Source organism: Chlorocebus sabaeus, chromosome 10, assembly GCF_047675955.1.
Source record: "Chlorocebus sabaeus isolate Y175 chromosome 10, mChlSab1.0.hap1, whole genome shotgun sequence".
Classification (NCBI taxonomy): domain Eukaryota; kingdom Metazoa; phylum Chordata; class Mammalia; order Primates; family Cercopithecidae; genus Chlorocebus; species Chlorocebus sabaeus.
The window spans coordinates 83,468,456-83,495,876 of NC_132913.1; the positions used below are offsets into that span (position 1 = coordinate 83,468,456).

The 27,421-nt window shown below is 39.8% G+C and overlaps 1 protein-coding gene across 4 annotated transcripts in view; it reads right to left on the minus strand.

Moving 5' to 3' along the window:
- The window catches only part of HECW2 (HECT, C2 and WW domain containing E3 ubiquitin protein ligase 2), a 388,587-nt gene that overhangs the window by 20,968 nt on the left and 340,198 nt on the right, over positions 1–27,421 (minus strand). For all 4 annotated transcript variants that reach the window (XM_007965716.3, XM_007965715.3, XM_073019890.1 and 1 more), the window contains 8 exons: positions 24,371–24,491; positions 22,750–22,863; positions 11,827–11,979; positions 9,514–9,612; positions 5,936–6,065; positions 4,517–4,663; positions 3,764–3,878; positions 401–486 (listed from right to left, as the gene is read on the minus strand). In XM_007965716.3, coding sequence (XP_007963907.1) covers positions 401–486; positions 3,764–3,878; positions 4,517–4,663; positions 5,936–6,065; positions 9,514–9,612; positions 11,827–11,979; positions 22,750–22,863; positions 24,371–24,491 — 965 coding nt within the window. The remainder of the gene's footprint in view (positions 1–400; positions 487–3,763; positions 3,879–4,516; positions 4,664–5,935; positions 6,066–9,513; positions 9,613–11,826; positions 11,980–22,749; positions 22,864–24,370; positions 24,492–27,421) is intronic.

The window sequence follows — 27,421 nt, forward strand, 5'->3', positions numbered from 1 at the left end:
AAAAGAAGAAAGGACTGTTAATCAACTAACTGCATCCCTTTTTAAAGAATTGAAGATCATTTCTTTCTGCTGCTAGGGATGCTGGCCTGTACTTTGGGTACCCTGGGTGCTTCTTGCTGAAGGGACCAAACTGTCCTGAAGGCAGATGTTGTTACTGGGATTCTTGGACTGGACTTGACACTTCCCCAAACTCTCATGAAATGCTTTAACCTGGCTAGGGATGTTCTGAATAGCCATGGAGTCATATAACCGTGCTATCAGGAGTCTGGAAATGGTGTATCCCATATTTCCAGATAGCCATGGTATGTATTTATGGAGAATACTTAGCAGTTATTAAAAACACATACTTCCAACAATAATCATATCGATACATTGAAAAGATTAAATAATGGCATCTCACCTGTAACAACCTTAGTCGTTGTTCATTGTTGAATCTCTCCACAGCAGCCCAGAACCACCGAATTACAATATGATTGTCATGGTATCCTATCAAACCAATCACAAAAGCCCATGTTACTTTGACTCTTCTATATTAAGCCACCAAGATATGTGACAGGAAAAGTCCCCAGACATAAATCATCCTCTTGGATTCTTTCAAAGTTATCTATAATTGGCCTGGTGTGGTGGCTCATGTCTGTAATCCCAGCACTTTGGGAGGCCGAGGAAGGCGGATCACGAGGTCAGGAGATCGAGATCATCCCCATCTTGGCTAACACGATGAAACCCCGTCCCTACTTAAAAAATACAAAAAATTAGCCAGGCGTGGTGGCGGACGCCTATAGTCCCAGCTACTCGGGAGGTTGAGGCAGGAGCATGGCGTGAACCCAGGAGGCGGAGCTTGCAGTAAGGCGAGATTGCACCACTGCACTCCAGCCTGGGCGACAGAGCAAGACTCCCCCTCAAAAAACAAAACGAAAACAAAAACAAAAGTTGTCTCTAACTTTAAGACTAACGAATAACACTGTATATATGATCATATGAGTGTCAAAAGTTAAACCAAACAACACTAAGTGAAACCAAGAGGTCTTTGTTTTCATTTAGTGGTCACTAAGTGAAACTGGTAAAGAGAAGAACAACAAATGAGTTATTTTAACCGTATCATTTCTGTAAAATACAACAGTTGTTACTGGAAATACTTAACTCTTTCGGTCATTCACATAAGAAATAATTTTCAAATACCTCTATGCCAAGCACTGTACTAAGGTTGGGGGCATAATGGCAAAGAAAACAGACCCTTCCAGGGCTTCTGGCAGAGGGGAGACACATTAATCAAATAATTCATACAAACAAGTACATAACTGCAAGCTCTCTTAAAAGCTATATATAATATTCATATTTTAAAATCAAACTAGTTTCACATTGATTTACTAATAAAAAGGGAAAAGTGACCTTTAGTTTCTTACATAAATCCTAAATAATCACCAACTTAATTTTACTTTTATTCCATACTTCAGTAGAATTTAAGAAAATGTCAAAGGAATCACCTCATGGGCAGTGGTGGTGGATTCCAAAAACTTTTCAGTGAAAAAAAAATTAAATTCAGAGAAAAGGCTAACAAGGATTTAGTGATTCAAACCAATGAATAGACAGAGTTAATGGGTACTGAGTTAGTAGTCCAGAACAGAAGGTGGGTAGAAATTATTTTAATCCAAATTTTTCCTCCCATTTCAGTAGGTGTAGGATTTGGGAGGAATCTCACCTTACTGTTTACCATTTCAGTGATGTTTAGTCCCCTTTGGAGAAAAAAAGGATCAAAGGGAAGGGTGATCAAAACTGGACTGGACATGGGGACACATGGGCCATGCCCAGAGTTTGGTGAAGACTAGCAATCTGGTACTGAGCAAATAGTTTCTTATCTACAAAAGAAATGCACTGGCTCTTTGTAGCTTTAAAGATTTTTGACCTTATGAATTAGCCCTTTTCTGTTTCCCTTTTGCTATTTGTGCCAAACCTTTTGGAGGAGGAAGAGTGAATGTGTCTCATCATATTCTCTCCTAGCAGCTGGTGTGTGAACATATGGCAGGTGGCAGCCACAGAGCTGCTTCTTTACTCAGTGCCAAGTAGCTGGGTGAGCAAACATGGCAGCTGAGGGTCTCAGAATTTTCCTGCCCCCTCCCAAAGATTTCATTTGATAAGATTTACAATAGGTTCTTGATTAATCAGATTTAGTGAATAAGACTGTATACCATGGAAAAACAAAAACGGTTGATTCTATTAATGCATTGCTATTAGAATCTCCTGGGTCCAGGCGTGGTGGCTTAAGCATGTAATCCCAGCACCTTGGGAGGCCGAGCTAGGTCATCGCTTGAGGCCAGGAATTCGAGACCAGCCTGGCCAACATGGTGAAACCCCATCTCTACTAAAAATACAAAAATTAGCCAGGTGTGGTGGCACACGCCCTCTGTCTTAAAAAAAAAAAAAAAAAAAAAGAATCATCTCCTGGAAGGAAGGAACGAGCTAATAATATTTATGGTAAAATATAACTTACGCAGCATGTCAGAGAAATAGTGCTCTCAGTAAAAATCGATGGGTTAACAAAGCTATAATAACCAAAGAGATATATGGATTATACATGGGGCCAATTGGAAAAGACTTATTTCAGCAATTGGACTTCAGAAATAGCAGCAATGGAAACTGCAATTAAATACAGCCTTTCAGATTAAATGTGTAAGCAAGGCCAGCCTGCGGTGCAGGGATGAGCTGGAAAAGGCAAGCACAGACATAACCAAAAGCAATTTAGCAAATGTTAAGGCATTTTTTTACTCCAAACTTTTAAAACTACTTTTTAAAAAAAAATCTCGTTTCAACTTAGAGATAACTAGAGCACTGTTCAGCTCTCAATTTACTCTGCTAAGTGATTAATTCAGTGATATGAAGTTTGTAGTTTTCATTCTCCAAGTTCAGAACCACTTCTAATCTCTTACACTTAGAGTTAAAAAAGAAAACCCAAACCAGAAAATAACTGGTATTTGTCACGAATTTCTGAAGGCTTTCTAACATGGTGATAAATTTCAGAACATGTATTCTTTGCTTAAAATTATTTAATAAAACCTTAACTCTGGGTTACCATCAGGTCCCTTGCAAAGTATTAGTTTAACACTCAAATTTCAATGGGTTTGGTCCCGGTTATGAATCGATAATTTGTACTAATCTGCAGAAAGGTCACTTTTAAAGCTTTCCATTTTGTGAAGTTTCAGATAGTGCAGTTTTTAACTAATCTTACTACAGTCTTCTTTTCACGTGAAATTCATGCTTGAATTTAGAACTTCTCCAATAATGTCATATTTTGGGAACTGTGTCTTATTCCATTCAAGTATTCTGACTATGAATGATAACTGTTAAGGAGCGTAGGAAATGATGGGAAACCTGTGCTGACTGGGAACCTCAAAGGGTGTGCTTCTTTAAGTTTTAGAAACAAAATGGAATAGGTGGAGTTTGACCAGCTGGATGTTAGCTCCCTGGTGCTTCACTGGCAACACCATAAAGTAATTAATTAGTGTTCTTATGGTCACATTTCTTCACCAACAATTAAGAGTTATGACATCCTTTGACGCTGTGTAAACAGTCCTTCTCCCATCTGACAGATGAGGTAACTAGGAGAAGAAGAGAATGTACCTTGCCCAAGGTCTCAAGGGAGCCTGCAATCAGACCTATGATTAGAGTCCAAGTGCTGTTGCCTGTCCTATATTCAGTTGGCAAGCTGAACCAATGCCTTCCTTTAATCTGAAATTTAAAATCTAGCCATCTATAAATCAAATTTCACCTCCTCTATATTCTGTGTTGTTTCTCCAATCACTTAGGTCTATTTCAGCTGTGCCTGCGATGACCAATTCCAGTTCTCTTGCATCAAATACAGATACCAGCCTGGCATCCACCACCTGTGGAATAAAAAGAGTACAAGGCATGGCTTAGGAGCCTGGAGAAATATCAGCTATAATTAAGTCTTAGAAAAAGGGACACTTGGAGTTTCAGGAATAATATGTGTACCTTGCACTGGCACTTGAAAACCTGTAAAGCTCCCTACAAATATAAGGCATTCTTTAGTATAAGGTTGATGAGATTTGCCTCAACAGAATTTTTGTTTTATAACTGACTGCTGATTAATCTAGGTCCCGTCCACCTTTAGGAAAATACTTAAGTGTTTCTACAGAAAAAGCCACATACAATATGTGCCAACTCATTCTGACCTCAGATATAATTATTTCACGTAGCAAGCTGAGATTTGATTACCCGTATCTAAGCATAAGATGCATGGCTTAAATGTTACTAGTGGTCATTAAATCAACAAATGCTACTTGAGTTCAGTCCCTAACATTTATTTCAGTGATCTCTCGTAACAGTGAGTTAAGCTTCTTTTGGTGCTCTTGAAACATAAGGGAAAAAATATTGAACCTTTCGCATGGAGAGAGCAACAGTAAATACAGCAGAAATAGTCTACACATGTAAGTACAATAAGATGGATTGTGGCATTATTGATATCAGACTGCAAACTCCTCCTACTGCTGATTGTCTTTACCTCATAGAAGCCACGCACTAAACTCTCTGTTTGTTGTACAACACCCCTCTCAATCCTCCACTTCACCATCCTCTCGATGTACTCCTTCTTGTTCTTCTCTGTAACTGGGATATTGGCACCCCCAGGCTTTAATTCTCGTTCAGTTATCTGAGATTAAAAAATAAAAAGAATGACTATAAAGCAATACTCTTACTGTTATAAGAACATGACTAGCAGTGAGCTGAAATCAGCCAGCTACCTGTCCCCAGCCCTGCCCTAGGCACATCCCACAAGCTGGCAGTGAGGCCCCAGGCACTCATGGAGCATATGCACTCAGGAAAAACTAGGCATTGAGCTGGTGCTTGAAAGCTTTGGTGATTTTTATATATATATATTGCTGGTACTACAGGTTAAGTTTTTAAATGCAGACGAATTGGCTTCAGATACCAGCCTGCTACTATTTGAATGTTTGACAAAACCCATTTTCACAAATTTCTCAGAATTGACTATATCTAGAGTAAAGATTTACTTTAAAGAAGCAGAATTACACTCAAGTGAATGTTAAATTGAGAACTTTTTCAAAACACATGGAAATCAGAAAAGCAGCTAAAGATTAATGCCTAAATAAGAATATTACTTATAAACTAGTATATAATTTCTGGAAGAAATGTTTTCCCTACTCTTCCACCAATTATTGAAAAAAAAAAATCAATATATTCTGTTTTTAAGTCTTCCCCAAAACATTGTTTATGTTCCCTTAGCTTCAAAAAAATCAATTTTGGTTTTTTTCTTTTCTTTTCTTTTTTGAGATAGGGTCTCACTCTTGTCCCCCAGGCTAGAGTGCAGTGGCATGATCCAGGCTCACTGCAGCCTCAACCTCCCCAGCTCAGGTGACCCTCCCACCTTGGCCTCCTGAGTAGCTGGGACTACAGGTGTGTGCCACCACACCTGGCTAATTTTTGTATTTTTTGTATAGACAGGCTTTCACCATGTTGCCTAGGCTGGTCCTGAACTTCTAGGCTCAACTGATCCTCCTGTCTTGGCCTCCCAAAGTGCTGGGATTATAGGCATGAGCCACCGTGCCCAGCCACCATTCTATAAATGGAATTTAAAAATTCTGTAGCGTGGACTTCAAAAAAACTGCATTCTATATAAGGTAAATTCTCATATTTTAGGGGATATTTTAGTTGGAAATAAAAATAAGATTGCTTACAACATGAAAGGTTATCACCATCTGTAATTTACAGCATCTTAATCTGCAGCTGACATTAATTCTAACCTTTGTAACTGCAATTATTATAACTGTGTGTGATCTGGAGTTTAAATCACCCAATAAACCACAAATAAATAAGCATCTGATCTTAGCCATGGAGTTAATTCTTCACTCGTCAATAGCCTTCAGTTACCACACTTAGGCACCAGGTGTGCAGATACACACACCTGCCCAAATACTTCTTCGTTCACAGTGAACGTGAGGTCTAGGATGTCATGGATATCATTGTCTTTCATCCACTGCAGGCTCTGATGGAACTCTTCATCAAGGTATTCTAGATCACTCAGGTCACATAGACTAAGATGACAAACAGACAGAAACAAATATGTAGGCATGGCTATTAGCAAAAACCCACAGTAATAAGGAAAGAAACTAAGAATTAAAGAGAAGAACAAGAGCCACTACATGGGCAGTGATTTCTGGAATGTTCTTAGTCCAAGTCCAGTAATTAAACCAGTGAAATAATTCAGAAATTTGTTATAAAATTAGAAAGTCCTAAATATATAATATGCCACAGGAATCATTCAGCCTGAGTCTGTCTTTATAGACACAGAACTGGAGGTGCAAAGAATGAGGGCCATCTGCGCAGTCATCCATCATCAATGCCAGATCAGGAACTGGCACTTGGCTGACAACTGGGATCCAGTATTCTTTCTGGCTATATTATGCTACCTTAAAATACTGTTATCTTAATTTGAAATAATTTATATATTTCTATAGTATATTTTAATTTTGTTTTTTATTGAAAGACATGATTTTTATTTTATTTAATATTTATTTTACTTTATTATTTTATTTGTTTTTTTATTAAAGACATGATTCATGTTCACATACATTCCCTTTTTCTTCATGGTTCTTACTCTGAAAACAGTAGGCCACAGAACCTGTCTTCAATCTGTATTTCTCCCCCACATTTTTTAATTGCAGAGAAAGAGTCTACATTAGGTATAGTTACTGTTCCATGGCCCTGTTGTACAGTGGTAGTCATCAATTTGCCATAGCTGTTTTGAAATTTCACTCCCCTAAGCCCAATTTCAAGGGTCATTTTTTTCAGTTCAATCTGAACATTCATTAGGCATCAAGCATGTACCAGACATCTGAATAGCTACTTGATGAATAGTCACTACCCTCAGGAGCTGATGGGCTAACTGGGGAGCCAGGTACACAAATAGATAAGTTAATACAAAGTGATAAGTGATAACATAAGATTGGTAACATTTAAAATTCATGTACTTTTTAAATGTATGTCACATTTCCATTTAACAAAAGAAGGTAGGGACAGGGATTTAGCTGTCAGAGCACACACAAGGGCCATTTTCTTTGACTGAGAGATTCAGGAAAAGCTTTTTGCAGAAGATGATGCCTACATTAAATCTTTCAGGATGTTTAAAAGCAAGAGAGGTAAAAAGGAATAAATAAAGTAGGAGAAGGGGAAAGAGAAAGGAGAGAGAATAACATGAACAAAATACAAAGGCATGGAAGTGTACAGAGAACTCCAAGCATATCAGCAGTTTGAGAGAGTTAACCTCAAGACAGAATTTCTAGAGAATGAGACCAGCAAGGCAGCAGGCCTTAATGTCATCCTAAGGAGACTGGTGATTTAGAACTACCAAAAGATTAGACAGGGCATGGCATGATCAGAAGTGAAATGTGAATTATAAACACACAAACTTCCAGCTCCTCTGGAAGTCCCAGTGTGAAGGATTATTTAAAATGGGGTGGGATGAGGGGTCATTATCATTAGAGGGTAGAGACCAATGAATAGACCCCTACAATAATATGGCCAAAATAAGATAAGGGCTCTAACTAGGGCTGGGCTATTAAGGTTGGACAGAAGAAGATCAATTTGAAAATCATTTAGGAGGCAAACATGTAGCAATCATAGAATAGTTTTATTGGGGGAGTATAAAGAAGGATATGTAAAATAGGGGTGAGAAATGAACTCATGTCAAAACTAACTATAATTAATTGCCAAGCTTGAGCACTATCCGTTAAAAAGATTTCTAAGACCACAATGAGTTCAGTGGGAAAAAGTACCACAGGTGATTTGTGAACTCTACCCTGGGAATGATGGGGTAGAGTAGAGATGGTGAAGAGTAGAACATGTACTGTGTATTTGTCATCGCTGTTTAAGGGTGACTCCCAATTTCTGACCAGAGTGGCCTGAGAATAGTGGCACTATTAACTGTAACGGGGCCTGTGGGAGAAGGTATACTTTTAAGTAGGGAAACTTGATGAGCTTAGTCTTAACCATGTTGATTCTGAAGTCCTTGTAAGACATCTGAGTGGAGTCTGATGGATTGTTGAGCATGTGAGGCTACACCTTAAGGGAGATCAAGACTGAGAGTACAGATTTGAGAAACAGAGGAGATAAGACAGGCAAAGAAATTCCCCCCCTGCCATGAGGGCATACTGAGTGAGAAAAGCAGGGGCCCAATGACAGAAGCTTCAGTTATACTAAGGGTTAAGGGCAAATCAGAAGAGGGGCTCATGAAGAAGACAGAAAAGTTAAAAAAAAAGAGCCCGCACAGTACAGTGTCACAGATGCCAGCTCTGGAGAAAGGACGCAGGAATAAATGGTGGTTGGGGTGGGTGGTACACAGTGTCAGAAGTAGCAGCATGATCCAATAAGATACAGACTAACCAGTATTCTTTAAATGCCTCCACAGGTTTTCTGGTGGGAAAGAAACCAGGCTGAAGTGTGTTGAGAGTGTGAATTTGAGGTAAGTGTAGAAAGTCAGTAGAGACTAGTCTTTCAGGAAGCTTAAATGAGAAGATAAGGGATAAGGCAATGAAATGGGAAGATGCAAAGTGGCCACAAAGAACCAAAGTGACAGAAAATGGCACCTGTTTCCCAGTGCTACAGCTGTGAAGACACTGAAAGACAGGAAGGCAAAAGTCTTTCTACTGACCCTCCCAAGGGCCCACAAGAAGCATTTTGTTTGCTTTCATTTGAGGTCTAGGCTTCCATTTTACAGTAAGCAGGTACGTGGCCTCAGTTAGGGAATGGGCTGGACAGAGCCAAGTGAGAATTCAGTGAGCTCTCATTGCAGATTTGAGCTACTATCCCACAGGCCATTGCCTTCTGTTCAGCCTTGTAAATGGCTGCTGATTATAGGACAGAAACAATTAGCCCTATATTTTACAATAATCGCAATCTTTCATTAACAACGAAGAAAAAGTTCTGTGAATGCTGAATTTTCATTTTCCACAATAAATTACTAAGGTCATAGAGAAAGTTTAAGAAACATATGGCACTGTCCATCCCTGACAAACAAATAAAAAATAAAACCAAAGCAAAGGAAAACAAAGATTTGAATGAGGAGTAAGCATTTGAAAATTTGCATCAAGCCAAACACAAAATGTATCTCATAAAGGAGAGGGGGCTGTGAGTCACTAAGACTAACCCACAACTATTCTATTAATAATCTGCATTAACACCACAGGAATTCCAGGGCTGCATTTGAAGTACAATTGTTTTAAAGAAACATGCATTGCAACAAATGAGAATAGATTTTGGGGGATAGAGCAAAACTAAAACTCTGGGGGCTAAATAGGTCAGAGGCAGGAAAAACACAGTAATCGTATTTGAAATTGTATTACTTTCAGAAATCTAAACCACTATTAGGTTTAATAACAGATTTGAGATTGTGAACAGATAAGCAATGACTTTGACAGAAATTTTTCAATAAAGTAAATACTGTATTTTACATGCTAATTACACAAGTGATAAAAATATTCTTACATTCTGAGAAGAGCCTTATAAAAGGGCCGTGTGAAGAAGGCATCCAACAAATACTGGTGTATTAGTGCAAGACCAAGGATCCTACCACTGAATCGGAACCTGTGAAGGAAACGCATGAGATGACTTACACGTCATGGAGCAGTTTCTAGGTGGTTCCATATGCTTTCTAGAATGCCTTCCAGCTCTAAGCATCTAAATTTTTCCAATATTAATTGCCTACTAGGTTGTGAGAGTTTGTATGCACCATGGGCTGGGTCTTCATCAGGCCAGTGATATAGTTTGTATACTTGTCCCTGCCCAAATGTCATGTTGAATTGCAATCCCCATTGCTGGGGGTGGGGCCTGGTGGGAGGTGTTTAGATCATGGAGGCTGATCCCTTATGGCTTGGTGCTATCTTTGTGATAGTGAGTTCTCAAGAAATCTGGTCATATAAAAGTGTGTGGCACCTCCCCCCAACCTTCCCTCTCTCTCTCTCTCCTGCTTTTGTCATATGATGTGCCTGCTTCCCCTTTGCCTTCCACCATGATTTAAAAAGCTCCCTGAGATCATCCCCAAAGCCCAGTGATTTGGGTGCTATGCTTCCTGTACAGCCTGCAGAATCATGAGCCAATTAAACCTCTTTTCTTTACCAGTCTCAGGTATTTCTTTATAGCAACGCAAGAATGGACTAATACAGCCAGTAATTCGTACCTACTTGCTGAAGAATCAGTTTCCCTCATATTTAGAGACCCTGCTCCACCTTCACTCCATGTCAGCAATGTAGCACCCCACATTCATGAATCCCGTGTGAGCATTTCAGTGACATTTCCCCAAACCAATTCTAAGAGATGTTGACAGATGAGACCTCTGGAAGTGGGGAAAATGCTATCCCCTCCTAGTGTGTATGCATGAATATTAGCAGGATTTTTCTAACACAAACTCAGTAGCAATTCTCTTCTGAGGAAAGGCCCAGTCTCAGATTAAGAAAGTTCCTATCTCTATTCTCTATCAAGCCCCATTCCTGATATTTTCACCATTCAAGAATTATGCACATGGACATTTGGGGGGGTTTCTTCTGGGACATTCTGTTCTCTAAAATGTCAAGACTCAATTCTATTCTGAATCACTTTGGAAACTTTATTAACATATTTGTTATGACTGGATTTGCTGCCTGAGATGCAAACTTACTTTCTCTTTCAAAAGGGTTCAAGTTTCTAGCTCTTTGAAAGTCTGATGCCTTCCAAAAGTGTAAATCCATACTGAGTTCGTACTGTAAGTTTGTAATTTTAGTATTAGGCAGCCATTTTAAGAACAATGTCCAGCAGTATGGTTCCTCTTTATTTCCATTTATTTAGCACAACTGTAATAGTCACAGTTAGAAGAAGGACTCCAAATTGCAGCTAAACAGATGTTCAATTTGAAGAGTAAGTCCTAAAAGATAATGCCCTCCACCCACCAATATTAATCTCATGATTCAAATACGCTTTTTCCATGAATCCTGCTCATATTCTTTCCTTTGTTGCTATCAGGGAAAATGAACAGGAACAAGCAAACAGGGGTTATACAAATATTTACAGTCTATAAACGCAGAGATTTAAAAAAGATGTAAGGACATTTGGAAAGAGTGCAATTTGGGATTTTCAGCATAAATAATCTTCAGATGGGAATCCTAAATCAGTTTCCTTGATTTTGTGTGAGAAATTAGGAAAGAGGGAGGCAACACCTGGTTACAAACTTCGAATGGCTAATACGGTAAGTGGCCACAGCTTGTGATTCCCCACTCCTGCCCTTCTACCGTCAATGCCCCCAGGTCACCCCACCAGCCCCACTGCCCTCTAGAGCACCATCATCGCCACAGTTAAGAGTCAGAGCCCCAGCCAGAGTTCCAGCTGCCCCATCTTCTCCTCCCATGGCAGCCACTTCCCCAAGGGCTGCTCTAGAGGCTGTCTGATCTTTGGATCAGGCCTTCCCCTCCTCACCCCCACCTCAGCTTAGAGCTCATAGGCACCCAAAGGTACAGCGAGGAATACAGGGATCTCACCAGGAACTCATCATCTTTTTCTTGCAATGGGAAATACCTTTTGAATTCTACCCAACTCACTTGAATCGATCTTATGGAATACATCAATTCCCAGCTATCAACAGATCTAGTCCTAGCTTGGAGACTGACTACGTATTTAAATTTGACAATAAAAACAAGAGTCAAGTGAGGTATTTAACTGAAAATATCATTTTGCCCAAGGGAAAAAATGTTTTAATGTGTAAATGTGGGTTCTATAAAAAAAAATATCATAGAAAATCGCCTGAAGAAGTGTTGGGGAAAAAATACTTACCATTCATGGTGATTGTCTACAAAAGCAGACATAGGACTTATTTGTACTGTGTATGTGTCATTGGCTGAATATTCAAATAAGCCATAATATGGGTTAAAGAGTTCTCTGGATACCAGGAAGAAAAACTCTCTGGAAGGCCCACTGTAATCCAGCCTGTAACAAAAATCCACAAAAAGAATAATCTGTTACTTTTTTTCTAGATATTGGGCACTTTTTCTCCAGAGCTCAAGTTTTCATAGGATGCTCATTACAAATCTAATTGTCCACATGCCAGAGCTGTCCAAAACAAACTGAATGATCATAGTTTCTGATCTCATTGTGTCTTGATCCAGATTAGTAAAATGGACATTTATGTGGAACACACCTAAAACCAAGCCACACATCATACAACAGGCAATATTCTAATACATACAATAGGCAATCTGCTAATATTTTGATTATGTAAATATGTATAAAGAGGTAAATCTTTCAAATGTCAGGAGCAAGCTTATACAAAAAGGGAGCACAATGAGAAAGCTTCATTTAAACAGGGTAAAACCAGGGGGAATCAGTTACATATGCTCACAGGACATGGAGTCCTCATGGATGTCTGAAACATTGTTAAATGGGAGAAGAAAGATACTTCTGTGAATTCGAGATAAGACATTACAGATACAAGTCCCCTTAGGAAGATCAGTAGCAAAAAATGGAGTGATAGGGTGCAAATGAAAACTTTAAATGATAAAACACCAAGGAAAACTACAGACAAGAAAAATGAGGGTGCCTAAAGCTTCCTAAGGAAGGCGTTTGGAGAAAGAGGCTGAAACTCGAACACCCGAGCTACGGTATAAATTCTACTTTACTCACAAAGATGTCAAGGTCAAATTGAAGTAGAAGAAAAGATTGTGTGAGGTCTGAGGAATGACAAGTGGCCAAAAATGAAGACAGTAAAAAAACGCAAAGTAAGGAGGAGTTTGCAGTAAAGCAATGTGATGTGCTCAATTTAAAATGAAAAATATAAAGTACATCGACCCTATGGATAAAAAGTATACACGTGGGCTCAAAGATAGGGAAGGAATGCTGAAAAGGGAATGAAGACAACTGAGAAGCTGGGGTGGAGGAGGGATTGTGAAAGACTTTTCTTCTCCTTCTTCTTCTTTTCTGTATCTTTTTTCTTCTTTTTGAATTTTTTTCTGTGGGTATCATTGCATTTTTTTAAGAAAAAAAATCTGAGTCTTGTTTAGTGATAGGATTGTGTGATGGACAAAAAAATGGATCCTAGGCCGGGCATGTTGGCTCATGCCTGTAATCACAGCATTTTGGGAAGCCAAAGCGGGAAGATTCATTGAGTCAAGGAGTTTGAGATAAGCCTGGGCAACATAGTGACACAGTGAGACTCCTGTCTCTACAAAAAATAAGAAAAAATTAGCCAGGTGTGGTGGCATGTGCTGGTAGTCCCAGCTACTTGGGAGGTTGAGGCAGGAGCATCTCTTAAGCCCAAGAGTTTAAGGCTGCATGAGCTATGATCACATCTCTGCACTCCAGCTCCGGCGATGGAGAAAGAACAACAGCAACAAAAAGGATACTACAGGCAGAATATAAATAAAAATGGTTTACACAGAACAGACTTCAACTATTCATACTACTTTCCCAATTTTTGTTATATCTGAATATATATGTACTATTATTAATTTAATATTTTTCATTAAATCAACTTTAGATCTATTTGCTTTTTAAATAAAACTTTGTCTTACACAATCTTTATAAAGTTTTGATGTGCTAACTATTGTTTCCCAATATACCTTAAAATGAATACATGAATATTAAAATAAAACACATCAGTCTTTGTAGTAGCTAAAATCATTTAACATATCACCAGTGGTATTACAATCCTCACACCCATACTGTGCTGATAGGAAACTTTTGTGTAAAGAAAAATGCAAACAGCAGACTCGAGGGCCAGAGAGGCTGTAGGTGACACAATGGACCTGCCCGCTGGGGCGGCTGAATATAACATGCTCACAGGTGGCTCCCAGGATCGGTGGGACCATCCTCAGGTTACTCTGAGGACTCCCAAAGCAGTACCCTGGCTGCCTCCTCAGTGCAGGGATGCACAGACTACCTGTCCCTCCTTATGCTGTGACGAAGGTGGCCTTTGTGGCTTCCTCCCGTTGACCTACTTCTGGCCTGTGACACCGCCAGGAACAAGTAGAATACTTCTTCCACTTGAACGTTCTTTACATACTCAGAGACTTTCTTTCAACAAAAGTCTGTGTGCTGATTACATATGGGGTACTAATCTAGATCCTAAAGATGTAAAATGTTTTGAAAGTCATTTTCCATCAGAGCTCTAGGTTTAGCAGTTTCCGTCTCCTGGTCTCTGCCTCCTTCTCTCCCTTTCCCACTCCTGAGCATGGCCACTTCCTTCAACCTTCTCTCAGGGCAGGGGTAGGAATTCCCTCTCTACCCTGGTGTCAGTAAAGACTTGATGGTAACACTCCAGGTGAGGTCTTCTCAGCATAGAGCTTAGAAAATCCTCGACACTTTTCTCCAGCGATGCTGGTTTAACTCATCCTGCCTTTGGGGCAGCCACTTTACTTTGTTGAATTACAAGGTGCTAGTCATCAGCTAAAGCCCCAAACCTTTCATGTATGCTGCTTTAACCCAGGACTCCCCCATCCTGTCTGCATGTAGCTGCATCTTTTAAAAGCCTTAGTACGGACGGGTGTCATGGCTCATGACTGTAATCCCAGCACTTTGGGAGGCCGAGGCGGGCGGATCACGAGGTCAGGAGATTGAGACCATCCTGACCAACATGGTGAAACCCCGTCTCTACTAAAAACACAAAAAATTAGCCGGGTGTGGTGGCAGACGCCTGTAGTTCCAGCTACTTGGGAGGATGAGGCAGGAGAATGGTGTGAACCCGGGAGGGGGAGCTTGCAGTGAGCCGAGATTGTGCCACTGCACTCCAGCCTGGGCGACACTGCGAGAGACTCCATCTCAAAAAAAAAAAAAAAAAAAAAAATCTAGCTTACAATATCCTAGGGTGTACGCAACCTCAAGGAGTGGGTAGACTAAGTGTGAGACACAGAGTGAGCACCGGTCAGCTATGGTCATTCTCTGTGAGGTTTTCAGACACAATAAAGCATACAATGGATAAGGTCAGAGACAGCTGAAACATGAGGCAAATACTTCAGGAGTCAGTTTTCTTACAGACAACTGGTAAAAGTAAAATAGGATTTTGCCTGCTTAAAATTAAACTGTGGCGTTCAGTTAGAAGTATCAGGGTTTCTTTAAGCTTTAACTCTGAGTATTTTAATAATACTGCACTTACAAAGTGCATTACAATTATCTGTATATGTGCCTGCCTCCCCTATACATACGTACTAGTCTATAACTACACTGGGGGCAGGGACCATGTTTTACTCATTTTTATATCCGTACCTAGCCTGATACACAGTGCGGGCTCAATATATATTGTTGAATCAATGAGTGGAGCTCTTTGATGCTTTCTGAAGAAAATCAGCGTTGCTTACATTGTTATTCGGTATCTAGCAGATTTGCACATTTGCCTTTGAGTGGTATATTGATTCAATGACATGAACAGGTTATACCAATCCCTAAAAGATTGCTCAATTTGAAAACATTGTCAGAAATCAACAAGTAAATTATGCTTAGAAAGTTTAATATGTAAAAATCTTCTCATGTGGTAAAGTTTGCTAAAACAACAAAGACTGACCTCACTGATTAGTTCCCTTTTTATGATAATAGCTGAATCTGGCTGAAGATGAGATGAATGTTCCCTGAGGAATTAAACTGAAAAGGAAAAGTCTTGTTTTCCCAAGCAAAAACAAAGCTAATAGTTCTTCTAGGAGAAAATGTATCTTCAACTGGTCAAGTTGTTAGCTGCTGACTTTTCACTCTAGAAGCACTGATGGAGTCACCTCTAAAGCCAAAATAGTCTTAAACTTTGATTTGATTATAATCCAAAGCCTAGAACTGCCTATCTGAGAGCAGGTTGTAGATTACAATTTGTAAATAAGCCTGGCTAATTCAGTAAAACATGTCACAGCAGGGTACATCATGCCTTTGCTTCCTGTAATGTCTTAGCAACCTCTTTCATATAAATAGTTAATATGACTCATATCACAAGGATTGTCTGTTACATTCCTGTTTTGCCAGTTAGGTTGGTTCCACAGCTAAAGCCTTGGCACGGAAATGTAAAAACTCTGGACAACGGGTGTGTAGCCGCACAACAGCTGCATCTGAGGGCATTTCCGAATAAGAACAGATGTCTCCAGGGGGTGGCCATGTAGTCTAGAGCCCCAAGTGCTGATAGAGCATTTTAAACATCATCACATGGCTCGGATGGCACTCCACCCAAGTTGTCGGTGGCACCCAAAGTTTGTTAAAATAACAAATTTTATTATCTCATTCTTTATTTTCAACTAAGAATTACTGAAAACTAAGTATTCTAATGAAAGCAGACTATAAAATGAAAGAAGATGATGGCCTTGGGAAGTCACACCATCACTTCCTTCAAGTTGGTTCAGGCACACATGGCTTACACACCTTCTGATTCACTCTTAGATATTTATAGTAGCAAGGAGTTAGTTCTTGAGCCAATTAAGAAAGCCTGGTAGGTAAGGAAGTTTGATATGATAAACAAAGTCTTACCAGGTGCTACCAAACCAAAGCCTAGACACAGAAGCACCCTTCTTTAGAAAGGTTTGGGTAATTTAGGTTATCCTGCAAATGTCTCTTTTTGGAAGAAAAAAAAGCAAGACCATAAAGTGTACCTTGAAGCTTCACAGATTTCTGAGAAATTAATGACCAAGCTCAGGGCCTCAAAAAGCTTCTAGTGAGGATCTGACCAGTCATATGTAAGAACTGGCTGGTTACTTTATAAGCAGAGACTGAAGAAAACTCTTTCAGATCTCATCTTCCCTAGTTGCTTTCATTTGCCTGTCTCAGGGGGTTACAGAAAGCTCAAAAGGAAGACATTACAGGAAGTTCTTAAACTCCCAAACGAAAACTGATTGTGCACATCTCCTCCCTAGTCAAAGTGTGGCTCTGCAAGACATGATTGATGTCATATTGATGGCACCTCACACATAATAAACTCATTCTTTCTTTAAGAAAGGTGCCTTTTACAGGGTTGGCTATGAAGAAAAAGAGGCAGGGCAATCACAGTGTAAACCTCCTCTCTTTATCCAGATCACTATTTCTTTAATGTTTTGGGTATTAAGAAGTTAGTGGCCCCACGCCTTACCAGAACACAACAGTCTAATCCAGTATTTTTTTTTTTTTTAAAGAGACAGGGTGAAAGGATTTTGCTGTGTTACCCAGGCTGGAGTACAGTGACACAATCGCAGCTCACTGTAACCTCGAGCTCCTGGACTCAAGTGATCCTCTCGCCTTAGCCTCCCAAGTGTCTAGGACTATAGGCACAAGCCATCACACCCAGCTAATTTTTTATTTTTTTTATAGAAATGGGGTCTCACTATGTTGCCCAGTCTAGTCTGGAACTCCTCGCCTCAAGCAATCCTCCCACCTTGGCCTCCCAAAGTGCTGGGATTATAGGTATGAGCCACCATGCCTAGCATCTAGGTAACTTTTTAAATCATGTAACCTTTAGTTGCTAGGACTTTTAATTCAAAAGAAAATAATACACTGGAGAATGTGTAATATAATAATACAGCTGGAAAATACGTAGAATAATTCACTAGAGAATATGTAGTATTTCATTGACCTCAACCCTAAAGAAGCAACTTCTAGGTAGACTGATGGCCAGCAGAAATAGGCAACCCCTGTACACAATTTCACACCACATTCAGTCAAGATGACTCAGTTTTCAGTCACTCCACCACAGCTGATCTCCCTTCCCCACAACTTTGCAAAGGCAGATAACCAGATTAAGTTGTGTGGAAATTTTAATGCCTAAAGCAAAACCTCTAGCTCTAACCAAATTAAATCACTAGTTACAAGATAGTGCTTAGAAACTACCTACTTTTTGTAAAAAGCCAAAGCATAATACAAAATGTGCTCTTAGTTGATGATGAACTAACCAACTAATGTATTTGTATTTATAGACTCTAGGATTTTTTTTTTTTTTTTTTTTTTTTTGAGACGGAGCCTCGCTCTGTTGCCCAGGCTGGAGTGCAGTGGCACAATCTCAGCTCACTGCAAACTCTGCCTCCCGGGTTCAAGTGATTCTCCTGCCTCAGCCTCCTGAGTAGCTGGGACTATAGGCATCTGCTACCATGCCTGGCTAATTTTTTTGGTACTTTTAATACAGACGGGGTTTCACCGTATTAGCCAGGATGATCTCGATCGCCTGACCTCGTGATCCACCCGCCTCAGCCTCCCAAAGTGCTGGGATTACAAGTGTGAGCCACCACACCTGGTTGATGCATTATTCTTTAAAATAAACTTCCTTTTCTTTATGCTTTAGCTAATCTACTGTAAATAAAGACCTTGATGGTAACAGGTAAAATATAATCACTGAAATGATATCAATATGAATTGCAAAGTATTATTCCCTCATAGACAACATAGTTGACATGAGCAACACAAAATCATACTTTATATATACCAATGCCACTACTAATTTGGACTTCCCACAGAATTAACCCCATATATACACTTATTACTCTAATGACCTCAAGTGCAGACAGAGGTATATACCTACCAAAATTTACCCTGGGGGCTGTCATTTATCAGATAACGAGGAAATACGTTGTTCAGAGAAACATTTCCTAAATTTCCCTGAATCCTGACTATATGTTTTCTTTTAATAAATGTTTTGTTTTAGAACAGGTTTTGATTTACAGAAAGATAAAGATAAAACAGAGAGTTCTTGTATACCTCACACACAGATTAACATCTTACATCAGTATAGTACATTTGTTATAATTAATAAACCAATATTGATACACTATTATTAGTTAAAATCCATACTTTATCTACATTTCCTTAGTTTTTACCTAATGTCCGTTATCTGTTCCATGATCCCATACAGGAAACCACATTACATTTAATTGTCATGTCTCCCTCTTGGCTGTGACAGTTTCTCAGGCCCCTCTGGTCTTTGATGACCTTGGGAGTATTAAAGAGTACTGGTAAGGTATCTTGTACAATGTCTCTCAGTTGGGATTTTGTCTAGTATTTTTCTCACGGTTGGACTAGCACGTAAGTGTTTGGGAGGAAAAACACAGAGGTAAAGTGCCATCCTCATTGCATCATATCGAGGGTACATATTATCAACATGACTCGTGGCTATTGATGTGGACCTTGATAACCTGACTGCCATAATGTTTGTCAGGTTTCTCTATGGTGAAGTTACTTTGTTCCCCCTCTTTCCATACTATACTATTTGGAAGAAAGTCACTATGCACATTCCATACCTAAGGAGTAGAGAGTTCTGCCTATTGTATGGAAATATTCTGCAAAATAGATTTTTTCTCTTTTAGTCAAACCTTTCACCAACTACAACATAACAGAGTTTCTTTCAGTCTAATTGGGCCAAATGACATCATGTGCCTATCCCAGACCTACAGCAGTTTTGAAGGGCATATTTTCTACTGTTTGCCTTAAACAAATTGATATCTACCTTGAGAGTAGTGATCCTTTTTTTTAAATTTTTTTTTATTTCAATAGATTTTTGGGGAACAGGTGGTGTCTGCTTATATGAATAAGTTCTTTAGTGGTGATTTCTGAGATTTTGGTGCATCTATCACCTGAGCAGTTTATACTATATCCAATGTTTAGTCTTCTATCCCTTGCCACCCCCAACCTTTTCCCCCAAGTCCCAAAAGTTCAACGTATCATTCTTATGCTTTTGTATCCTCATAGCTGCTTAGCTCCCATATATGAGTGAGAATGTAAGATATTTGGTTTTCCATTCCTGAGTTACTTCACTTAGAATAATGGTCTCCAATTCCATCCAGGTTGCTGTGAATGTCATTATTTTTTTCCTTTTTATGGTTGAGTAGTATTTCATGGTGTATCTATACACCACATTGGCTTTATCCACTCATTCATTGACAGGCATTTGGGCTGGTTCCATATTTTGCAAAAGAGATTTTTCTACTTTTCTATTCTTCCCCATTTATTTACATACTCAACCATGTATTTATATCAGTATGGATATCTATTTTACACTTTGTTTTATAATCCAATAGCCTTGTATTTATTTTGTTGCTCAAATTATTTCAGTTTTGTCCACTGGGAACTCTTTCAGTTGGCTCCTGGGTTTTTTCAACATACCCCCATGACTGGGATTTTTGAGGATTTCTTTAATCTCTGGCAGACACCAAAAGATGCTTTGGGCTCCATCTTGTATATTTCCTGCTTAGTGTTAGAATCAGCCATTTCTCTAAAAACCTTGATTCTTTTTATCAAAGAATGGTACTAGAAACCAAGGTCTGGGTGCCAGATATGTGTGTTTTTAAATGCTCATTACTAGACCTGGACATGAAGAACTTACAAAATGATACATTTTGAGGGGATTAAAATTGGTAAAGGGACAGTAACAGAAAACCTCCATACGAAACAAATTAGCTGAGTACGGTGGCATGTGCCTGTAGTTCCAGCTACTCAGGAGGCTGAGGCAGGAGAATCACTTGAACCCAGGAGGCGGAGGCTGCAGTGGGCCAAGATCACACCACTTCATTCCAGCCTGGGCAACAGAGTTAGAGTCTGTCTCAAAAAACAAAACAAAACAAAACAAAACAAAAAAGCAGAAAACCTCCAGCTCCATTTTTATAGTTCAGTGGAAAGATTGGGTAGCTTTTCCCTTTGGGTATTTACTATAATCCAGAAAAAAAGTTAGGGCCATTCATTTTCATGTGATAGGGTCAATGTGTTTGAGAAGGTGGCAAAGGCTAAAAGAGCTCCTTACTTTTATGTAGCACAAGGTTTCTTTCTTTCTTTTTTTTTTCAGCTTTCTATTTTTCCAGCACAATTACTATTTTCATCTCTCAAAAACAGCATATGTATCCTTGGTGCCTCAATAGCAAATTAAAGTATATATCTAATAATTTATGATACTGACCTGACAAAGTCATGAGTCCAGAAATCCAGCTTCAATAAACCATATGCAGAGTGAACAGATTAAGAGATTGTTCCTGCTAACTGAGCTCACAGCTTAACATCCTCTCCCTTGTTTTCCCTCTGATGTCACAGGAAGGAGACAGGTGATGGAGGCAGGAAGCATTTGGACATCAATGTAATGTAATCAAATACAGAGGCATCAAGCCCCACTCACCCTGGACCTCCTCCTAGGAACGGATGTCATTAGTCCAAGCCATGAGGAGACTGCTTTAGGATACCCAATCATGATAAACGTCTGTTCTATTCAAACTTAAATATCAGTGCTTCCAAAGACTCTTCCCTACATCTTTGAGATCTCAACAAACTCTGGTCCAACAATGAAGGGAGGCAGCTGGAGTTCTGGGGGAGGAAAAGTATTCTCATCCAAACCAGACTTATTATGTAAGGAAATACTTGGAATCCCATGCATACCGGTGATTAGGCTAACAACATTTGCATTCATTTTCAACTGTGCACCTTCATCTTTAAGCCAACTAACACAAGTGAGAAGTCCACTTATGCACATCAGCAATGAAGGGCTCAGGTCTCAGGCAAACTTCTGTACAAATTTTGTCATGTCATAGTGTGTTTGCACATACTACTTTACCTTAATGTAGGCATAGCTGGGAGACTACACAGCAGTGCATGTGACAAGAGCAGAAGTTATCAGTCATTAGCTGGAATGGGCAAAATGTCCAGAGATAGGAAAAAAATTCAGATGGGCTGGAGTGCAGGAGTATTGCTTAGGTCCTAGAGCTAGTCCAACAGTACTAGATGAAAGACAAAGGGCCTGCATTTGAATCCTGATTTTGCTATTCCCTAGTTCCATCAGTACAGGCAAATTATTTTATAGTTTGGAGTCACTGTTTCATCCACTGTATAGTGAATGACTGAATTTGTTCAATATCACTAATATGATTCCATAATCGAATCTACTCTTATTCCAAGGCACCACTGAGAAGGATAGCCTTAAAATGATCCAAATCAACAAGAACCACAGAAAACACAACCAGACAATTGTATGGTATTTAAAAAATTCCCTCTAGTGGCTGCTGAGTTATGAAGAAGGTGCTGAGACTTGAACCCAGACCTGAAATGAGGAAGAAGAAGGGGTCTGGGAGGGATGACAGCTGGCCTCTTTTAAGGTGATGCATAATCACAGTTATGTCTATTTGGGTGCAACGCTGACACTGTGTAGGAGTCTTCCCAGCTTCATTTCCTAACCCTTATCTCGATGAGCACACTCATGGAAGAATCATGAAAGGCGGGACATGTTTGTTTATGTTAGGTAGTAATGTCGGTGGTGTGCTGCCCTCCCAAGGGAAGAGAAAAATTGGAGGCAGAGAAATAAGAGCCAAGGCCCAAGAGTTACTTCTGTGGAGGCTTCCGGGTAGAACAGCAAGATTCTAATTCATGTTTCTGAAACTGAACTTATTTAATAGAGGAAGCACGTTCTACTTAGCCCTGCAGGGCAGAAAATAAGATCACAGATCACAAAGCAATTGCATAAATGCAATTCCTTGTTTTTTGTTTTTGTTTTTGTTTTTTCCTCGTAAAGCCTTACTTTTTCTCTTTAAGAGAAAGAGAGGTCTGGAGAGAAGAAACTAAACTAGGCTTCTGTTCTCAAAAATGATCTAAAGCTACATGTTTTTACTAAAGAATTTCTATGTCAAGTGATTTAAAAGCCAGAAGAGACCTTTTAAAAAAAAAAAAACCCAAAGGTTTAAGTGTATGAGAACAGCACTTCCTGCCAGAAGGATTTCCTGTTTCAGGCAACCACAGCAACGTGGAGAAACATCCGCCGTGCGGCCACAGCCTACGTTCCACAGGCCACTTCTCTGTTCTACTCACCCTTCCTCCCCGACGAAGGTGACATATAGCTTATTTCTCTGCAGGTCTTTTCTGGAGTAGCCCATAATCTGATTAAAAGCATCTTCTAGTAAGTGATCTCTTCGGATAATTAACCTGTCCATAATGAGACAATTTGGAAAATACAGATTATTACTATACTATTAAAGATAATTTACTTATCTTTCTAGAACATTTCCATTTGCCACAGTTAACTAGGTAAGAAGAATGTTACTTAATATCATTGCTGTCTGCAATAAAGTACACATTTGTCTTTAACTCTTAATAGCATTAGCAAAAGTTATATGAGAGAATCATTGGTACATAGAACACCCTACCTATGACCTGTGAGAACAACTGAAGAATCCTACCTAAATGTAAACGGTCAAATCAGTTTATCCCAGAAAAAAAAAAAAAGATCATAAAACAACACCACACACACACACACACGTTTTGTTAAGTAAAGCAAGAACAACTCTATGAGGCAATGTTTTAAGCCTCAATGCACTTAGACAAGGAATTCAATTATTAAGTGCCCAGCGAGATGACTGTGAGAACGAAGAGGAAAAAAAAAATTCTCAATGTCCTCCAAAGCAGTGGAGTTTCCAATAGTTAATTGTTAAATTAAGTGAATCTTGACGGTCCCTAAGGGAGAGATACAAATGAATGATGTGTGTGGTAGGTTAATCTACTTGTGATGATGACAACGAAAGTCATTCTTCTATAGATACCAATTTGCTCTTCATGGACATGGTAACAGGCAGAGAGATGATAGGGAGGCTGAATGCATGACAGCTGGATCATCCTAGACCTTTGTAAATTAAGTGTGAGAAAAGTAAAGCTCAGAGAAGTATGGTGTTTGGGCAGGCTGATGATTTTTTAGGGCAATGAAGGTGAAATTTAACCAAGCAAGCCTTCCTGTGGGTGGGGCAGTGAGTCGTGGGGCTGCTGTTGGTCTGGCCTCTGGACCCTCTCTCAGGCACCCAGGGTCACAGGGGGGCTCCAGTGGAGACCCTCCCTCCTCTGTCCTCTCTCAGTGGCAGAGTGATCTCCAGTGGGGACGTGGGACAGGGTTGAAGGCAGGGAGAGAAAGAAGGGTAAGTAGGGAATGGAAACAATTGTAGGCCAAACAACATGATGATGTTTCAGCTTCCCCATTTGAAGGGAGGAGGCAGATGAAGAAAGGCAGAAACGACATTCATGACACGTTCTGTTGTGAAGCTTGTTTCACAGAACTGAACAGAGCTGAGCACTATTCCTGCACTCGGGTCAGTTCAGGAGACAGAAACTTGTAGTGAAGGACATTGGGATGGCTTTATAGCTAATGAATATACTATGCACCAACAAAGAGGTACTTTTCAGAGGGAAAAAATAAATCAGCCTTTTATTTTGCCTTTATTTTTACATGAAAAGGCAGTGTCTTCACTACTTGTTTTAAAATGTTAATCATGTTTCATTCCAGGACTATGTTTTAGATGATCCTATAATTTACAAATGCCGAAATAATTATGCCGACTAAAATGAAGGCTAGTCATCCCAAATCACAATCAATTTCCTAGAGGCCCAACTGTGCCCCCTCCTTTCACCATCTATACATTATGTGGTTTGTGTCGCTTTGACTTACTTTAACTTCCCTGGGCCTTGTCCATATCCTTTAGTCTCTAACTTCCTGTAAAAGTTCCTCAGTTTGGCTTCGAAATCCCGCTTGTAAGGGGCTGGAGCCCGGGCATTGGCACGCTGGGTACCTACAGCAAACCACAGAGAGAGGATAATATGGATTTGTGCATCATCCTTATGTTCATCACATCACCATGGACAAAAGCTATCACAATCAACAAGTCCAAAGAGGCAACTGTCTTAACTTCTGCATTTGAAGGATTAACTTCTGCAACTTGAAGGATATAACAAACCTCAACCAGGGTCTTAAGTGACGTCTTCTTTGTGGCATTTTGGTTGAGAATTAAAATCCTGTTTGAATAGTTACAATGGTGCCCATGTGTTTCTCAAGTATGTTTCCCCTTTTCAGTCCAAACTAATATGAGTCAAACAGAGTTACTCATGTCTAGTAGTAACTGTTAGGATGAAATGTCTTTGCTTGCTGCTGAAATGATATAATGGCAATTAGACAGGAAGTTGCAACGGAAAGTATGTGGTATATAAGTAAGTGGCACTAAGAGTGAGGTTTTAATCATTCACTCTAAATTCCTAACCAAAAACTCCTCACAAAACTACTTCTTTTTTTTTTTTTTTTTGAGATGGAGTCTCACTCTGTCACCCGGCAGGCTGGATTGCAGTGGCATGATCTTGGCTCACTGCACCCTCTGCCTCCCGGATTCAAGCGATTCTCCTGTTTCAGCCTCCCAAATAGCTGGGATTACAGGTGCCTGCCACCATGCGTGGCTAATGTTTGTATTTTTAGTAGAGACAGGGTTTCGCCATGTTGGCCAGGTTGGTCTGGAACTCCTGACCTTAGGTGATCTGCCCACCTCGGCCTCCCAAACTGCTGGGATTATAGGCACGAGCCACTGTGATTGGCCTACAAAACTTCTTTTAGATATGCACTATCATCAAGAATGACTTTAGACACATAATTACATAAATTTCATATTGCAGGGTAAAATCTTAATATAACACATACTTGCAAAAGGCACCTGTCTCTGGGTTGCACAAAGAATAAATAACATTAATATTTATTGGATTCTTTTTTTTTTTTGAGATGGAGTTTTGCTCTTGTTGCCCAGGCTGGAGTGCAATGGCACAATCTCAGCTCACCACAACATCTACCTCCCAGGTTCAAGTGATTCTCCAGACTCAACCTACCGAGTAGCTGGGATTGCAGGCATGCACCACTATGCCCAACTAATTTTGTATTTTTAGTAGGGACAGGGTTTCTCCATGTTGGTCAGGCTGGTCTCGAACTCCCCACCTTAGGTGATCCACCTGCCTCGGCCTCCCAAAATGCTGGGATCACTGGTGTGAGCCACTGCACCAGACCATTTATTGCATTCTTAACATGTGCCAAGTACTGAGAATATCTAGATTATATAAGGATATTTCATACATTATTCAATGGCAATTATCACTAATAAAATGTAAAAGTAACATTGTTTCTCTTTCCTTCTTTTCTTTTTTTTTTTTTGAAACGGAGTTTTGCTCTTGTTGCCCAGGCTGGAGTGCAATGGCATGATCTTGGCTAACCCAACCTCCGTCTCCTGGGTTCAAGCGATTCTCCTGCCTCAGCCTTCTGAGTAACTGGGACTACAGTCTTGCACCACCACGCCCAGCTAATTTTGTATTTTTAGTAGGGACGTGGTTTCACCGTGTTGGTCAGGCTGGTCTCGAACTCCCGACCTCAGGGGATCCACCCACCTTGGCCTCCCAAAGTGCTGGGATTACAGGCATGAGCCACCACACCCAGCCAATTGTTCCTCTTTCCATACAAAAATCTGGTTTTGTGTCACTGGGTGACTAAGCAGCAGGCTGGGATAGAAAACTGATGATGAATATGGAAATCAGACACAGAGCCATGACAAAAACACTGGATATTTCCACTAAATATTTCCCAACCGATGAAAGAAACCAGAAAACAAAAGCTGGGAAGTCTTGTTCATTACATACCATATAAGTTCATTAAAAATTTCTTTAACAAATGAGTGAACTAAATAGTTGTTATTCATAGTGAATACTGTGTTAGGTTCACCAATGGATGTCCAAAATGAATAAGGTGGGGTTGCTGGAGTGGAGTGGGGAAACAGAAATAAAATGTCAAACAATTAGAGAATAATTAAGTCCTGAACTAGGTGGTATATAGACTAGAAAGCAGAGGGAGCAAAGCTATACCCCTGGGGCTATACCTAGTCCTATAGATACCCGTTGTTTGCCCCATAATCTTTTTTGAAGATTTTAAATTAATTGCCAACATTTACAAATTAAATTTCAAATTAAAAAATTCCAGATTATTCTCTTGAAAATTATTTGGGAAATCTTGTAATGACTGGCTTGCATTTCCTTGGGGATCCAGCGGGCAGCTGCAGCTACTCTGTTAGACGAGGCATGCTCTCACCACTCTGCGGCAGTCACTCAATGACACGGCTGCCTGTCCCCCGACCCCCGCAAGCATTTGTTAAGATTAGTGTTATACAAAAGTAATAGTAATCTTATAAAAAAGAAATGAGTATAAGTAGAGATCAAAGTGGAAAAGGCCATAGGGAGGAAGCTTAATTGGAACCACACCTTGCAAAAGAAGAATTTATATTCTATACTGGAATAGAGCAGCAAGAGCTGGCATGGGCACTGCATGTGTGTTCAGAAAACGCCGAGAGAACCAAGCTAGCCTAGAGTGGAGGAGGAGTGCTGGGAGTACATGGGAAACGAAATTGATCAGAAGGGTTGGAGCCAAATTATGATAAGAATTTTTAAAACCTAGCAGAGGAGTTTGGGCATGATGAACTGAACAGTGCCTTTACAGGTTCTTGAGCAGAAGAATAACATACACGTGGTGTTTTATTTAAGAAATTATTTTCAGAGTGTGTTGAGTAAATTAACGGTGGGTAGGAGGAAAGAGCCCCAGTTAGGAGTTGCTGCAGTAATTGAAGCCTAAGGGGATAAGGACTAGACTGGAGTGGGTGACTCAGAGAAACATCTACAATGCGAAATATGCACTGGGAAAAGAGTA